Genomic DNA, 18270 nt, shown 5'->3' on the forward strand with positions numbered 1-18270 from the left:
CCTGCTAACAATGGCCTTCAGTGAACTCAACACAAATAAGCTTTCTGACCACCATAGATCACTCACACACCTGGCTCAGGAGCAAAGATCACATACATGAACACCTGGTGCTGTGAGGAGAATGTCAAAGAGTGTCACATTACTTTCCTCCATGAAACGGATTTGTCAGCCTCTCTGCGAAAGAGATTGATGGAGCTCTGTGCACAGCCCCTTGCAAGTATATGTACACATATGCACGGGTGCATTGGAATCTCCAAGTGCATATCTCCTTCATATTTTGCATTTTATAAAAGGAAAATTGTGAAATAAAGAAATTTTCTAAATAAACAAGAGAGTCGCCTGATAAAAAAAAAAAAAAGCTTTTAAATGAATCAACTCTTGGCTAACAATGACAGCAGGGACAACGATCTGAAGTGTGGTGACAAATATTTAATAGTTATAATTATGTTCATTTGCAAAACCACTGAAGCATTATAATTTAAAACGTATCATTAATTGGCGAGCGCTGGTGGCCAAGTGGTTAAGACACATACCAAATACTGCAAATGCAACTCCCCTAATCACTGAAATGGTTCCATCCAAGGACTAATCATGCGTGTCATCACCCTCCTATTCTCTCTTTGTTTTCCTACCAGTATCGATTATTGCGACGCCAGAAAAAACATGAAATTCACAGCCTCTTTCTTCACCGCATATCTGCATTTTGTGAATGATTCTGTTACCAAAGAATGTTAAACAAACATCCTGCTAATAGAGAAACTACTGATATCCTTCACACTATCTCGACATTTGTTCTTTCAAGCCACTTTAAACTTGTGAGGCTCATTTCTGGGAATGTTACTAACTGCAGTGCTGAAGCTGAGTTTGTTTTGATGGGTGGCCTCATTTTCTTTCCCTGTTTCCAGGCAATCAATAGACGCCAATGGGAATGACATCAAAAGCATCACTGTGGCACCTATGCTGTCACAATATCTGTCACAAATGATTATACATACAGATTAAATTTAGAACTGCACAGAGCACAGTGACAGTGATCACTAATAAATCATTGATGTCAAAGAACCTCAGTGACCATCAGTGATGCACAAAATCACAACAACAGTCACCTCAAGTCGCTCTATGCTGCAAGATAATCGCTAAAATAATACAGAGAAAACCCAAACAATCAGATGACCCCCTTGGCAACAGTGGGAAAGAGAAACTCCTTTTGACAGGAAGAACCCTCCCGACAGAACCAGGATCAGGGAGGGGCAGCCATCTGCCACGATGGGTTAGGGTGAGGGGAGGGAGCCAGGAAAAAGACACACTGTGGAAGAGAGCTAGAGATTAATAACAAATAATTATTGAAGTCAAAGCGGAGTTTGAAAACAAATAGTGAGTGAAAAAGAAACACTCGGTGCATCACGGGAAGCCCCCCAGCAACCTAGGCCGACTGCAGCCTATCAAAGGGAGCTAGTTCAGGGTCACCTGACCCTAAAAGCTTTATCAAAAAGGAAAGTTTTTGGATGTGAGTAGAAGGATTTTAAACTTGTTTTTAGATTTAACTTTCTACTTGTTCTTGTCCCCGTCAGTACTCTCTCTGCTATTGCATACGCAGGCTACATAACTCTTCTTAACTTGTGCTGCTTTAACACTATATTGCATAATGCCATAATCCCTTTTGTGGCCGAGAACTACGTCTTCATTCATTATTGTAGCATTCATGTAAAATACAGATGTCACGGAGGAGAGCGGTTAGCACAAATAAATTTAGGCTTTGCGGTCAAATCTAAATATGTACATCTATTCCAGTCTGCTAAATTATGAAGAGTATAATCTAAAATAAAACAATGTTATGTGTTAAAGGGCTGTTTTGGGTTATGCAGCTATAGAAACTATACGTGCATTTTGGAAATCTCACCATCATCAGTGTTTTCTCAGTAATACACACAAACCACAAACTAATTTACTGCCAGTGTTACTCACTTTCCACCAAACTCCTCCTGTTTATCCCCTAACCTTCAGTCGAACGCTTCTGGTGATGTCATCACTTCAGTGTTTGGAGAGGGAACTCCCTAGCAGAGGACTCAGCGCACCCCCACCCAATCCAAAATACACACATATACTGTATAAACACACACACACAAGTGAGGAAATGGAAAAGTGATCTGTTCAGAGCCACCCTTGGCCTTGTTGAGGCAGCAGCAGCAGAACCAGCTGGAACACAGTGTGCTATCATGAAAGAGCAGGAAAAGCCGGACACCACTGGCTGCTGCTTAGTCTCCACTAGTGCTCACTTTTCACTGTAAAAGCAAACGCATGCTATAATTTCATAGCTTCTTTTCCCATCCTTCTCACTCCCACACGTGCACACACAGTTACCTATACATCTCCGTCCAGACGCAGAGAGCTGGAAGCCTTCAGGGCACAAGCAGGTGAAGCTTCCTTGAGTGTTAGAGCAGGTTCCATACTGACAGATCTCAGGTGACTGGGCGCACTCATCGGTGTCTGACATAAAAGAGAGAAACAACATTGTGAACCTCATTAAATGACATTTCCAGTTGTTTAAACCATTAGAAGCATTCCAGTTTCCAGTATGTCACTGCACATCTAAATGTCAGTGTAATCTCGCACGTGAATAATTGCACGAAGGCAGTTGCCTCACTGTTACATGTTCACTTATCACAATAACCAGCTGCTGTGGCTGCTTCTGATGCTGAGAATTCATAGCTGTTCCTCCCTTCGTCTAGGAACTCAGCACAAAGCAGGAATGTATTGAAGTCTCCGGAATATCTCCTCATCAGCCCCGCTATACAAACAATCCATGTTTTTTGACTCAGCCTTATTCTCACATGTGAAAGGAAGAAAAAGGGGGTCTGACGAAGCTTCCCCTCCTCTGGTGCACTCCAGTAGAGCTGATCTAAGCTAGTCTAAGTTAGATGTTAGCAGAAATTCACCTCTATGTGCATTTTTTTTGCTTCAGTAATTCTTGTTTTTCACCTCTCAGTTTTTTTTTAACCACAACACGGAATGAATGGGATTTATGACGCTCTACCTTCACAGGTTTCCTCATGAAGGTGGTAGCCAGGTGGGCAGATACACCTGTAAGAACCATCCAAATTCAGGCAAGTTCCTGCACCACATGTGCCTGGATTCACTGCACATTCATTAATATCTGAAGAAAAGGGATGATATAAATGTACATATTATAGAACATATCTATATCATAATTAGATCAATATCAAAAAAGGACAAACAGCATTTCCTTACCTCCACACAGTCTGCCGTCTAAAGTGAGCTCATAGCCATCATTGCACACACAGAGGAATGTGCCCACTGTGTTGACACACTGCCCGTTTCGACACAAGCCCCTCTGCGTCGCACACTCATCGACATCTGCTCGGCACACAGGCAACACAACAGTTAACACAGATGCTATGGCTCTTCTTCTTTTTCACTTTTTCTTTACTCACGTCCACACACGCACCTATGCAGTCGCTGTTGTGCGAGTTTTGAAAGCCAGGATAGCAGAGACAGTTGTAGGAGCCTACGGTGTTCTTGCAGGTCCCGTTTCCACAGGGCTGTCTCTCACACTCGTCCACGTCTGAAACCAGAGAGCAGCGTCACAGTTTTATCACCTGGCAGAGGAACACCGGTGAGACTGATGGGAAGTAGCACCGCTTACCGACACACATCGACAGGTCCCGAGTTGCTTTGAAGCCATTGGGGCAGACGCAGCGATAGCTCCCCAGTGTGTCAATGCAATGGCCTGGATTGCATATACCGGGGTTCTCGTCGCACTCGTTACGGTCTGAGACAAAAGAGAAAAACAAATGTCACACTTTGAATCCATATTCAAATAGTATTTAGATATTTTATCCTCAAACAGTTACTAAAATTCATATATTTCTTCATAATACATGAAACTGACCAAACATTCTTTTGCACTATAACTCAATAATTAGACTGCATGAGGCCAGTGTAACATCATCAAGTGCAGCCTGAGCGTGTCTGGGTGTTAGGACTTGCATGAAAAGCAGGATGCCGGCATAACATTCACTTATCGTTTAGGACTCTCCAGACTGACAGCAACATGATTTAGATATGCTGTAGCACATGTTCAGCAGCTCAACACCTGCTTCACATTCTCTCCTCCTTAATAACAAGCCCACCATGAAGAATTCAGTCTCAGGCTGACTGTAACTGTGCTGCCTCTTTGTGTGCTTTATCTCTGGCAAATAACTGGCCAGAATGTGCACTTCAAAGAGTTTCGCATAACCGCATTTGATAAAGCTGGAAGAAGTGAGACAGCGTTAGCGTGAGGCCACAGAAAGACCCTGTGAAGTTAGCATCTTTCTCAAGGGAATGACAGAGGGATTTCTGGCTGCTCTTTTTTGGCTAATGTTTTCTATCATTCTATCCATCTGTCCACTAATTTTGTCTCCATTTTATGCCATTACAGGAGACGACTAAACTGGAGGCTGATTATACAACTGCAGTGTAATTCGAGTGCCGCTGATACCGCAAACATTTTTAGCTAATAACCAGCACATCCTTACCAAGACATTGCCCAGTGGGAGTGAAGCGGTACCCAGCTTTACACTCGCATCGGTAGCTTCCTGGCAAGTTCAGACAGTCTGCATTTTGCTGGCACACCGGTCCATTCTGACACTCATCAATATCTGACAACAAGAGGGACAGAGATGTTCATACAGCAGGCATAAATATAAAAAGACCAAAGTAAAACACAGGGATTCTACAGCAGACTGCAAACGTCACCTTCACAAATCAGCAGCTTGTCGTTGTAGATGAAGCCAATGGGGCACTCGCACCTGAAGCTGCCGATCATGTTGATGCACACTCCATTCTCACAGATTCCCGGAATTTCCCTGCACTCGTCGATGTCTGTCAAATGAACGAGAGACCAACGGCGGCGTGAGAAAAGAGAAGCGTTCCTCCTCATCGCGTAAGCGTTTCAGTGTGAAAATCTTTACCAATAATCTGTCCAGTGGTGATGTCGATGTAATATCCCGGTCTCTCGCTGCCACACAGGATCGCAAACTCATCTGAATGGACAGGAGGCACGAGTTTATACGAGTTCATCGCCACTTCCGCGTGCTGGTATATACTACGTATTTACTCTACTGTTCTAGACCTCACCGCTGCTGGGCACGGGGCACTGTTCGCAGGGTTTGTTCCACGCACGGCCGATGTTGTAGGAGCAGCAGCACATCTTTTTGGTCATGTTGAAGTTTAGCTCGCCGTCGCACGTTCCGTTGTCAGAGTAAAAGTTCCTGTAGCAGTAGCTCTTCCTCATGTCTGTGTGTGGTGCGTTTGTGAGAAATGCAGAGTTGCAGGTAACCCTAAATACGACAGCGACAATCGTGAAAACCCAGCAAGCCTACCTACCCATGCAGTTGTTCCCTCCGTTGACCTGCATGTAATCCACAGGGCAGATGCAGGTGTAGTTCCCGATGGTGTTGTAGCACTGGCCGGGGCCACAGATGCCTGGCCGTTCACACTCATTGACATCTGTACACAGAGAGAGCAGCACGGGGGAAAAAACATTCCTTCAGTAAAGGTGCCAGCTACTTCTATGAAACATATTTTGGTCCACGCCTTTAAATATATTAAATTCTTTATCAGCATTACTCCTAAAAAGCCATGAGCATGCCTATGAGCCCAGCTCATAGCTGAACAGTTCATTGACCACAAACAAGGAGGACTTGCAGTGCTAGACTTTTGTACTTCAGGTCAACAAAAACACACTAATTAAACACTTTCCCATGATTATTTTCATGTTGGCTTGAAATAAAATATCCCCCTCTGCTGTTACTGCAACTTACTGCATGTGTGTGCATTTCACGGGGGGGGGGGCAAAGCGTGAAATGTGCACGGTGGACCGGCGTGTCTATTACACGCTTTCGGCTGAGTTAAAATGTCACTGTCAACCCATTAAGCCTCCTGCTCTCCTCCTTTCTCTGTTCCCTTTTCTCTTTTTTAAACAGCCTTCTATTTCATCGCCTTTCGTTCCTCTCTCCGTCATCACTGGCGTGCCTACAGGGGACACTGCGTACTTCCCCAAGGAAAGAGTTGACCACATCAGAGCCTTGCTCTTCTGGACACAGTTAGCGCTCTCAGCTGTCTCATCATTCTGGCTGAGCTTTGCTGGGTTAGCAACAAACGGGAACTAGAGCAGACACTTATTGAGCTGCAGTGTTGTCTATGGGACAACAGGGTCCAATATTTTCTTTGCCTTTTTGCTCCCAGTGCTTCTTTCTCTCTCTTTCTCTCTCCATGTGTCACTGAAAGAACATCTCCACGGCTGGACTCAATTTCCTCCCCAGTGAAATGTCCCAGGGCCAGAGCTGGAGACGGATGGGTCACCTGTTTGTTCATTTGTGCATGTGTGTGCTTAATACCTTCACAAACTCTGGTGTCCAGGTTGAGGGCAAAGCCTCTTGAACATTCACAGTGGAAACTACCAAATGTGTTGATGCACCGTCCTCCCTGGCATAAGCCGGGCAATTCCTGACACTCATCGATGTCTGTGGGAGAGAGAAAGGGAAAACTCAGCACCATTGTGGGCTGGTGTTTCTGTAAGTATACCCAGGGGCGACCTCAAAAACAAAAAAAGGCATAATAGCATGTTGCTACAACCTTCCAAGATGACAGTGATGGGGTTTGGTCTGAAGCCTTCCCCTCCAGGACACAGAGTCTTGTACTGAGCTGTAACACAAAACACAGAAACGAATTACAAGCCTGCATCAAGGGTGTGCGTTATAGCAGAATTTGCCAGTAATTGCGATGAATCGTGGTGCTTGAAAAAGCCATTTTTAGTCATGCACTTGTTTCCTTTCGTTTTCTGTCGTGCTTTTTGTGATCTCAGCGTTAGCCACAGAGCCCAGAGGACCGGACATGACTGCAGCTACTCAGAATTACAAAGCGAAAAGAAAAAGGTTTTGTTCTTGTCACAGAAGCAAACAGTTCCCTGAGCTGAAAAGGATGAGTCATTCCCTGTAATGTTTTGAAACATCTGTTGGCAATTTCCAAATAAGTTGCACAAAGCTGTCTCATTTTTACCAGCAACAGCAATTACAGCAAACACACTAATCGCATGGCAAGAGAAGCCAGCATGTGAGTCTGCATGTAAGCAGAGCAGCTAGTTTGCACCTTAAGACTCCTGATGTACTCTGGTATATTAATATATTTTGATCTTGGATATGATTTTTCATATTAGTTTACAGATGCCCTTAATTTGAGGAAATTAAGGTTTGGTTTAAGGAAATTAAGGTCTGTTTTGTTTACCCTGCCGCAAATAGATGGATTTGACAGGGTTATTGATTAAACATAAACACCAAATCTTTTTCTTTCCTCTACATTCAAATCTAATTTTTAAACCACAATTCAAAACAGCCAACAGCTAACAAGCCAACCCATCCCACCAACAAGAATACAGGGTGAAAAGTCAAGCCGACAAGGAACTGTCAAAAATCACATTTCCAGGAGAGACCACTTCAGCCAGGGTGCAAAAGCTTAAGAGCGTAAGAGCATATATAAAAATGTTTACATCCTGGAGAGGTGGAGGTATGCACAAGAGAGAAGAGGAGTCAATAGAAGCAAGGTGGAAAGGTGAACATGCAGTAGAGTAGAGGTAGTGAAGGTAGGTGAGTTTAATACCTGGGGTCAGGCATCCAAACAAATGTGTACACAAGAGAGGTGAAGAAGGGAGTGCACGCAGGGTGGAAACCATGTCAGGGATGATTTGTGACAGAAGGATAGCCGCAAGAATGAAAGGGAAGCTTTATAAGATGGTAAATCAGAGGGACCAGCTCAGGTTGAGCAGTAAGGCATAGTGGAGATACTGGACAAAGGATGCTGAGTATGAACCTGCCAGGGAGGATGAAAAGAGGAAGACCACAGAGACGTTTCATGGATGTAGGGTTGGTATAACAAAGGAGGATGCTAGGGATAGGGTGAGATGGAGGCAGATGAGCTGCTGTAGTGACCCCTAAAGGGGGCAGCTGAAAGAAGAAGATCCTGGTACAAAGAATGGTGTTGCAATCCATAGCTAATCTATCCCTTATGCCTTATCCCATAACTGTAGTTTGACTGTGAGGTGTGTTTCACCTTTGCTCTGCTTATGGATTTGGAGACTCATGGAACACTTTTTAATCAATTTATCTGACAAATGACATGTATTGGTTTATGCACAAATGTAGCCTACTTGATAAAGTCTTCCTAAATCCTAGCATTTTATTTGTATATATTAATTAGCAGGTACTATATCTGAGTGATGCACCCATGCAACCCACTGCATGGTTCCAATTTTATCATGCCATCATTCTTCAGATGTTTGTGTTGCTTTCCTACAGCTGAAATGAACAAAAATGTTGAATCGTGGAAATCTTTATCAAAGTAAGTAATGCTAGCAATAAATTACCTTCTCATGTACTATCACAAGCCACTGAGTATATCAGCTCCAAAAAGAGACGCTAAGGTTAGCTAACTATGCACTGTATTTGGGCTATAGACGCTGTGGCTTCCTGGAGGTGCGTCACGCATGAGTATTTCTTGCTAGAGTAGACATTCCTCGCAGTTGAACTGAAAACAAAAAGTACATAATGTGTGGTTACAAAGGATAATGTGATGACTCACTTGAGTTTACAGGCGGGCATAATTCACATGGATTTCCCCAGCCCTTGCCCATGGAGCAGCAACAGGACGCTTTGGAGACGCCAACTCCAATCTCATTGGAGCAGTCCAAATTTTCAGATGCGTCTCCTCGCAAACGAACATCTCGAAAGCAACTACCAGAGCGAGTGTCTACACACAAACGCACACATAAACAGGCACAGATTTTCAGCTATGTTGGTTAAGCCTTTTCTTTGAAATTAGTTAAAGAACAAGCTAAGAACAGTTTTAAATATGTTTAGTGTTGCAGTCTCACCTACACAGCCCACTCGAGTGGGATTGAGTTCAAAGTCTGGTGGGCAGTTACAATGGTAGCTTCCAGGGATATTAACGCACACTCCATTAATGCAGATGGTCGGGTCTGCACATTCATTGATATCTGAGAAAGAAAAAGTACATTTTTTAATATATAAATGATCGCTTTCAATTTTTTGGCCAATACAAAAGCAACTGGATGGATCACAGAATATGAAAGCTCTTATCTTTACACATGTGCTGCGTTTCTTTTGCACTTGTATATATTTCCCCTGTTTGCTGAGGCCTAAACACAGGAACATGGAGGGGAGCTGGACTAGTCTTACCTGTGCAGTTGCCTCCACTTCTGTCCAGTTCATAACCAATGCTACATTTACATCTGAAAAGTCCCGGGATATTCTGGCACTGTCCGTTGACACAGATGTCAGCAAAGGTACATTCGTCTATGTCTGTGAAAAAGAGAGATAAAGAGCGAGCCAGCTGTGAGTGATTAGTGGATCATGAGATCACGGTGGAAAACTGGCAGTGGGCTTTAGGAAGTGAAGGCCACTCACCTCTGCTACAGAATGACAGCTCTAGACATACTCAGACAGACATACGCACACATACACTATCAGAACTGTAGCCAAGGTTATGAAATTGTGCTCTTCCACATCATTACACTCTGCACAAGTCATTACTGTCCAGCTCCGACTGAGCTGATGGAGGCAGGACTGGACAGGTTATTTCAGGATGTTTGACACATCAGTGCAATGAGGTCAGTCTGCTCTTTCAATTGAATCCTGCAGTGCATTATCACTGCACTCAGCATTCATCTGCAACAAGTTATAAATGTGTTCATATGCAGCTTACAAGAAATCTTAAAAACAAGTTAATATTTTATTCAGACTTTGAGTAAATGAGCGGAATACATCCCAATCAAAACATCTTTAAAAAAGAGCCTGCAGTTGAGATTCCCACATATGGCAACTCTGAATCATATGTCAGTATATTATGAAGGTTAGGAATCCAGAATTTATACAGTTGTGGTCAGAAGCTGACTTATATTCATCATTGGCATGAGTGTCATGGTAATTTTGGACTTTTAATGATTTCATGGAACTTGTTCTTCCAGTATGAAATGACTGTACACACATCTTTAATGGCTTTAAAAACCAATAACTGGTTTCACTGGTTTAAATTGTTTTGGGATTTACTCTAATCCACAGAGGGGTTTTAAAAAAATATGAGTGGTGCTGAAGGTTCTACCATGTCTTTTAAATTGACATATTATCTTCTGTTTAGTGATTGTAATTTAATACAACCGGTAGTTTCCGGTAGTTGCCAGCATAAAAAGCATTTGTTTGACACTGCTCATTTAAAACTGAGAAAAATGGGAAAGTGCAAGGAATTCAGTGAAGATGTAAAAGGGAGAACTGCAGATTTACACAAGTTGCGAAGGGCTCTTGAAGCCATTTCTAAACAAGTGCAGACTCTAAGATTATCAGTTCAAACAACTGTATGCAAGTTATTCTGATTTGTCACCACTTCTGTAACTTGTAAATTGGTTAGTATTTCAAGAACAACCTGGGAACTTTCCAGGCTCAAGTGTGTCATGAACTGGAAACTGTTGGAACACCAGCGTCACTGCCTTCTGGAGAAAAATCTTTAAGCTTTTTGGCCATAATGGTAAGAGGTATGTTTGGAAGAGTAAAGGCCTTCAAACCTAAGAAAACAGCTGATAAGCATGGTGGTGGTAGCGTAATGCTCATACTCTGGAGATGTTTTGCCAGCAATGGTACTGGTATGCTGCACAAAGTGGTGGAATAATGAAGAAGCTGGACTACAACAGCTAGACCGTTGAAAGTTGGACACAATGGTATCCTTCAAAACAACAATGATCTTGAACATAAATCCAAACTGGTTTTGGAATGACTAAAGCAGGCTGACATTAGGCTTCTGGAATGTCTTTCCCAAAGCCCTGACCTCCTCTTTATCGGAAATATATGGACTACATTTAAAAGTCAAGAATGTGCCAACCAATTTAAATGAACTCTTCCAATTTTTGACAAGCATCTGGTCAAGTTGCAACTTGCTAAGAGACATTTAACAACATGTTAGTGGGGGTCTATGTATAAGGTCTTGGGTCTGTATGTATAAGTTTGGCCCTGTGTGTATTAGAAAAACAAAAAAGTAAATTGAAAATTGTGCACCTAATTCTTGCTTGGGTCATTAAAGGTGTACGCTGTACAATCATTCCACCCTGGCAAAAGAACCGTTCAAAGAAATCGCCAAAATCTCAAAATTACAATTTATGCCTACGATGAGTAAAATTCTGTCCACAGCTGTATGTTGTGTAAGCAGCTTGTGCATCTCAAGCACTAATTTTAAGAATAAGACTGTTTTTAGAGCAGCCTTTCATTACAATTCTAATATGTAGCCTTTTTATGCTACAAGGAATTACACTGTAAGCAGGAAATAATGTTTGGACCGGTTTTTTCAAAGAATTCCTTCCACTCAGTTCATTTTTATCTCCATCACAAAGCTTAGATACAACCTTTAACCAAATTGTAGCAATTGCACAACTGATATACACTCCTGAGTCAGATAAACATCTCGTAGTTACGAGCTCGCACGCTGTGATGTGTGCTTCAAGTTTCAGAAGCGTGATGTTGAAACACTAAATTATCGAGCAAACGTGAACAGAAAATCAAGGCGAGTTCCACTGTTATTGTCAGTCCTTCGAAATGTTCTCACAGCCTAAATCACATTAATGCTCAGCATATTGTGCTCTTTGATGTCCAAAAATCCATATAATTAGTAGGCAGCATCTGTTTGGATCTGCTATTTCCATAAACAGGAAAACAAAACAAACAAATAGCACCGGGCAATTTTTGGGTTTTGTTTTTTGAAACTGTCAACATAATTTAGGATGCGGGCACCCATTCAAATCCTGGGAACTATGATAGTCTGTGTTGTATTGCCTTACCCTCACAGGCCTTGCCGTCAGCAGTGGTGATGAAGCCCATGTCACATTCACAGCGGAAGCCTCCTGGCAGATTCAGACAGTGGCCGTTTTCACACAGGTTGCCGTTCTCTGCGCACTCATCGCTATCTGCAGTCACACACCCACACAGAGTCAGTAAGCACAAAATACATCCGTGGATCTTTTAAAGGGCTGAAGTGTGGATTAAGAAACTGATTTTGTATGTGTGACCTGAGCAAGAGAATCCATCTCCAGAGAATCCATCCTTGCACACGCATCGATAAGAGCCCATGGTGTTGAGACAGTCAGCATTGTTGCTGCACATATGTGTCCCATTTGAGCATTCATCCAGGTCTGAAACACAACAAACGATTACATTCCTGCAAACGTAACCGAATTCATCCAAATATTGAGGATAAGCCTTGCAGTATTAAATCAATATCAAAGTAAAGACGATAGCCAAAAGCACAGGTTCGCTTTTCGCAATTGCGCATCTCATACACAAGCTCATTCATTTCAGATGGTTCATGTATTTTTACCATTTACTTGCGCATTCCAGGCCATCAGCCTTACCTGTACATTTGAGACCACTGCCAATCCACCCCGGAGCACAACTACACTTGAAACTGCCGGCTGTGTTGGTGCAGGTTGCATGTCTATCGCAATTATGGGCTCCGATTTCACACTCATTGATATCTGACAAAGAGAGAACAAGAAACAACATAAAGAAAAATAGACACAGGTCTGATGGTCCAATGATTAAGGTCTGCTTTCTCATTCCAGTTGGGTTCTTGGCGCTGTAGAGTGAGTTGATGCTTGGTTTGATTTGTATAAAGATAGCAGCAGGAGAAGACAGGGCTAGGTCTTTCTGGCTCACTGTCTCTGTATTTCAGAGCACAAGGCAACGAGGCATTCTCATGATCTCTGATACTAATGGCCTTGCTACAAAGGTTTAATGAGCGCAGCAGGTCTCTGGATTTTCGTCATTCAAGTGTGTCCTGAGAGCTGTAAAACGGCTCAGAGGTGGAACGAAGGCCTAACGCTGAGGCCTTGTTCTGTCTGCACCGTCTGAACTAGTCCTCGCAGGTTATTTTAGGCAAAGATACCTCCTTTTACCCACAGACTTTGCACCTCTAATGTGAAGCTTCTGGAACAGCACATTACGACCCCCGCCCCCCCTTTAATGTTCATGTTTGGGTTTCTCACCGCCCCAGATGTCAAGTGTGGAAATTTAATCTTTCCAAAACATAATTTCTTTAAATGTGATGTGGTAAAAGTGTGATGTGCCAACTCTACAAATAAACATTCCTTCACAGCAAAACCATGACAATAATATCTCCCAACCAATGAAATATTCGGGGTAATCTATTCTCTGAATGTACAGACCTACTGTTTGCCACTCAAGATTCTAATAAATGAGCAATAAAAATTAATGGGAGCAATTAGTGAATATTATTAATATCTGCCCTTCCCAAAAAGTTGATTAAATCCTGTGGGGTGGAACCAATAAGGATCTCTTTGAGTGTGGCTGTAGCCTCACTCAAAGACTGAGGCCTGAGCTAGAGGTGGAGCTTTAATAGCAAGAGCGTACAAGTTAGTTAGTTCACGTTCCCTTCATGTACTTCAAGGGAAACCATGCTGAGAACTCAATTTTTTACGACCTATCAGGGAATGAGACACACTCCTCTCTGCGTGTGTCTGTCTTTGTGAGGGTAGTAATTCAAGACACAGTCAATTAGAGATTAGCGCTGCTGGTTTACAGTCTTCCTAAGGACAGGGTATGGCATATTTTCATTACATTTGATTACAAGGTTAATATGAGGGCTTGCGGCAAACGAATCTCCCTGGATTACAGGCAAAACTAATGATCAGCTCCTCCAAGCCTTTGATGAAAGAAAGAACACAAACACACGCACACACACACATACACACACAATGCAAACAAAGATTGCTGCATGTGAGAAGCGTGTCATCGGTCAAAAAAGAGGGCTGAATGAACTAGGACAGTGTTTGACAGATGAAAAAAAGTTGCGAATTACACATTTGCCTATACATGGCTGCTTAGCTGGCTGTTAGTGTGTTTGCATGCCTGACTGCCAGTTTATCTGAGTGTCCTCTTGTCTCGTTTTATTCCAACATGTTTTGACAACTGTCAAGCATTTACCATTTATGTATTTGCCATATTAACGTGCCGCATTCTCTTAATACTTAATACTGCATTTGAAGGATCTGCCTCTACTTTATGTACCACCACTAACATGTTTTTGAAGCCTTTTTACTGTTTTAATCACCATGATCTACTAGTCAAATAATCAAAGCAAGAGTACAAGGGAATCATTTACAAAGACAAATATTATCATGTTAAAAATAAGAGTCGTGAAAAACTAAAACTAAACTAAAGCCAGCGTGGAATAATGATGCCAAAGCAGAATGGTAAATGGTAAATGGTAAATGGCCTGTATTTGTATAGCGCTTTACAAGTCCCTAAGGACCCCAAAGCGCTTTACACAACCAGTCATTCACCCATTCACACACACATTCACACACTGGAAGTGCCAGTGCCAAAAGTGCCATCCATCATCGGCTGTTTGAAGCTGCGTCAGACCATACACAGTACAAAAGACAGAGCCACTGTTACATCGTATTGGTTATGAGCCCATAAAGTCTTTGGGAAAGTGTTTACCCAAGTCAAAGAGCACATGATCGGGGGGGTGTTTTTTCTCATAGATTTCTATGCAATCAGAAGCTTTTTTGCAACTAGGAGAGTCTGCCCCTGCTGGTCATTAAAAATAATGCAGCTCTACTCTTATTTTCCCTTTTTTAGACCCAAAACCCATCATTTATACATTCAAAAGCACATAAATCTAAAGAAACCCCAGCGGTAACATTCGTTCTCAAGGTACCGCATTCACAAACTTGGGTGTTCATGTTGGCCAGCCGCCCAGCAGGGTGACGACAACTCCCCATGAGCCTTTTACAGCTGAAGGGTAAAAACCTCCACATCAACACTGGCACAGGAGCAGAAGAAGCCGAAACATAAAGCGAAACCAGAGTTTTAGTCATTGTACAAAACATGGAAATAGCTTCCAGGTTGGAAAATGAAGCCAATGTGGAAGTGCCTTAAACCTGCACTCTATCTGAAGGAGACGATGATACCTGTGGTTGAGGGGAAAAAAGAAACATTTCCAGTCCTAAAGGGAAAACAATGTTCCATCTTGACCTCTTTAAAGACTTGAGATTATGGACTCACTGATTTTGACTAAAAAAAATGAATAAAAGATTATTTTCCTAAAATGTAGGATTACCTGTGGAAAGAAACTCCTAATAACTTCTCAATAACTTCCTTTTATTTTTTTATTTTTTTTAAATTACTGCTCACCAAGATAGTGACAGCAGAAATACTTCTCTCAAGGCTTCAGAACACGACTTCAGAAACCAATAAATGAAATCACAGGAGTTAAATCCATCTTTGATACTGTCTATGAGATACTCTCATCTTTTCAAGTTGATACACCTTATTTATTTTATACCCAATTTCTAAATCTATTTGAACCATAAACCATAGGAGCTCCTGGGGTGGCTGTGGTTCAGGAGGTACCAACTGGAAGACTAGTTGCGCCTACTCCAGGCTGTGTGCTGAAGTTTCCTTGAGCAAGTTACTGAATCTCGATTTGCCTCATCCATGAGCATGAGTGTGTGTGACTGTTAAGAGAAGGTGATTATATAGAAAAAAGTGTTTGTATGAATATGTGTTATTAATCTCTGTCTCTCTTCCACAGCATGTCTTTTTTCCTGTCTTCCTTCTCTCAACCCAACTGGTTGAATTAGATGGCCCCGCCCCTCCCTGAGCCTGGTTCTCCCAGAGCTTCCTTCCTGTTAAAAGGGAGTTTTTCCTTCCCACTGTCGCCAAAGTGCTTGTTCATAGGAGGCCATATGATTGTTGGATTTTTCTCTGTATGTATTATTGTAGGGTCTACCTTACAATATAAAGCTCCTTGAGGCGACTGTTGTTCTGATTTGGCGCTGTATAAATAAAATTGAATTGAATAGTGTGTGACTGAGTGAATGAGGCTTGTAGTAAAAAGCATTTTGAGTGCTCAGTTAAATAAGAAAAGCACTAAGTACCAATCTAACCTTTATCACTCAAACTGAAAACAGCACAAACTGAAATTGTGGCTGCATCCATCTTGCTAGCATGCAGCCCATGTTTAAAGTCATATTCATGTTAAGTTTGATAACAATAAGCACTAGCCAGCGAAAGCTGCTGGTCATACCATATATGGTTAATAACACGATTAGATTGGGAATTAAAATATAGCCAATCTGACCTTTCGGCTGCAGTAGTAAAAACTGACCAACTGACTCTTTGGAATCTAAGTTCTCACTTTCAAATGACAGATAGTGTAACTTGTTATTGTCAAAGTTGCATGGTCTTGCTTCAACACATTGTTAAAGCAAGAATTGTTTCATTGTTTTGTCATTTAGCTGAGAGACGATAAAGACAACAGACCATAAATTCTGATAATGATCACCCCTTTAAGATGCTTCCATGCTTGTAAACTCTACCAATACATCTCCACCCAGGCCCCAACTTTCCAATACACATGTAGAGATGCAAAAGTGCTTGAGTGTACGCTCAAGATACTCACACCCTGCCCCTGAGTTCTCAATGTTGTGGAATAAAAACAAAAATAATTCTTGTGGGAGCCACATAAACAGCTGGATCATATCTGGGCTTAAGAGCACCGCTCACTCATTAACACTCGCACACACAGACACACACACGCACAAGAAGGTTTAGTCCCTGCATGCCAACAAGGTCGCATGAGGCAGCTGAACAATAGCAACCAATTTTTTGTGAATTTCATTGTCCGAATTTTTTTATTTGGTGGAGACCTTTTTCCAAAAGAAAGAGTAGCAGGTTTTGTTTCTTGTGTATAAGAAGACATCATGCCTGTCCGAGAGGAATTAGCATCTCGATTCCCTGGTCTGGGGCTGAAATTCCAAAGCTGTGAATCAGAACCGGCTGCTTTTGCTGCAGCCTCGGGGAAAACAAGGAAAATACTGTATGAACATTTAAATGGGATTAGAATGAGCAGGAGTTATGTGTTTGCAAGTGTGTGTGTGTGTGTGTGTGGAGAAGGTGGAGGTGTAACAGTTCAGAAAAACCTGTTTATTTGCGTCTGAAGAAAATGCACTGCTGCTGCTGCTGCTGCTGAGTGTGTTAGATTAAAAGAAATCACCGGCCAAAGTCACAACTAGCCTTCGACCGCACACTTTTTAAGTAGCCTCATAAATCAAGACTTAATTTTTTCTAGACGAGAGGCGAGTCCAAACTAGCAAAAGACTCTAGCGGACGGACAGACATTGCATTTATGTGTTCTGGAGACGTTACAGGTGATTACGTGCTGCCGAACTCTTCCAACCATCACGTAATGTTTAACTGACCCTAATGAAAGAGCAACAAAAGAATAAACAAAGGTGCAAAATGATGCATGCATTAGATGGAAGACGGTGACCTCACTGCTCCTGCTGCTGTTAACGATGCTGCATGTTTGTCTGCACACGTGAGTGTGTGTGTGTATGTGTGAGCGTGTTTCTTATCAACTCAGACAGCAGCTTTCGAATGGTGATGAGTAATGTTAGAGCTGCTTCGGGTTAGACAGGCATTCTCCCCGGGTCTTCTCATTTCTGACCTCTCTTCAACTTGTTTTCACTGCTGCTGTTAAACAACGTCTCTCACACACACTCACACACACACACTCACACACACACACACACACACACACTCACACTCTTTCCACACTGATTAATTAGTAGCCGGCTCCGACTGACTCACCGTTCTTTCACTTCTGTTCATTTTCCCCCACAGTTAGAGCATTTTGGTTTGGTGGGTTTGTATGCTTGTGTGTGCTTGTTTCACTCACCTGTGCAGCCTGTGGTTCCCTTGCGTACAGAGTAGCCCAGGTCGCAGTGACAAATGAAGGATCCCTTGGTGTTCTCGCAGTTCCCACTCAGACAGATGTTCGGGTTTAACTCGCACTCATCCACATCTATGAGGTGAGGTAAGAACAGAGCGATGCCATTTTAAAAAATAAAAATCAAGAACTTGCTTAAAATGAATACAATAAAGGAAAGGTTAATGGCAGTTAATAGAGATGAATTCGCTTTTGTATGTTCAGCCAGCCAAAAAAAAATGGTTTTAAATAAGCTATAACATGGGTGTTAGGAAAGCACAAAAAATTACATCATGAGCTACACTGAGGCTTTAAAACATTTACTTTAAATAAATACAGCAATAACAGTCAGCTTGTGCAGATCCATTTAGAAGTTGGTTCTTTGTTTTCTCACTCAGTGGAACCAGACGTCTAAATGTC

The 18270-nt window shown here is 42.2% G+C and overlaps 1 protein-coding gene across 1 annotated transcript in view; it reads right to left on the bottom strand.

Annotated features, from left to right (window-relative positions):
• Positions 1-18270, bottom strand: part of fbn1 (fibrillin 1) — a 65319-nt gene that overhangs the window by 13193 nt on the left and 33856 nt on the right. The window contains exons 32-50 of the mRNA XM_004543495.6: positions 17821-17946; positions 12467-12589; positions 12125-12247; positions 11897-12022; positions 9255-9377; positions 8930-9052; positions 8638-8805; positions 6640-6708; positions 6402-6527; positions 5389-5511; positions 5140-5298; positions 4974-5045; positions 4759-4884; positions 4539-4661; positions 3665-3790; positions 3467-3583; positions 3250-3375; positions 3035-3154; positions 2362-2487 (exon numbers count right to left, since the gene is read on the bottom strand). Coding sequence (XP_004543552.2) covers positions 2362-2487; positions 3035-3154; positions 3250-3375; positions 3467-3583; positions 3665-3790; positions 4539-4661; positions 4759-4884; positions 4974-5045; positions 5140-5298; positions 5389-5511; positions 6402-6527; positions 6640-6708; positions 8638-8805; positions 8930-9052; positions 9255-9377; positions 11897-12022; positions 12125-12247; positions 12467-12589; positions 17821-17946 — 2325 coding nt within the window. The remainder of the gene's footprint in view (positions 1-2361; positions 2488-3034; positions 3155-3249; positions 3376-3466; positions 3584-3664; positions 3791-4538; positions 4662-4758; positions 4885-4973; positions 5046-5139; positions 5299-5388; positions 5512-6401; positions 6528-6639; positions 6709-8637; positions 8806-8929; positions 9053-9254; positions 9378-11896; positions 12023-12124; positions 12248-12466; positions 12590-17820; positions 17947-18270) is intronic.

Source organism: Maylandia zebra, linkage group LG1, assembly GCF_041146795.1.
Source record: "Maylandia zebra isolate NMK-2024a linkage group LG1, Mzebra_GT3a, whole genome shotgun sequence".
Taxonomy (NCBI): Eukaryota; Metazoa; Chordata; class Actinopteri; order Cichliformes; family Cichlidae; genus Maylandia; species Maylandia zebra.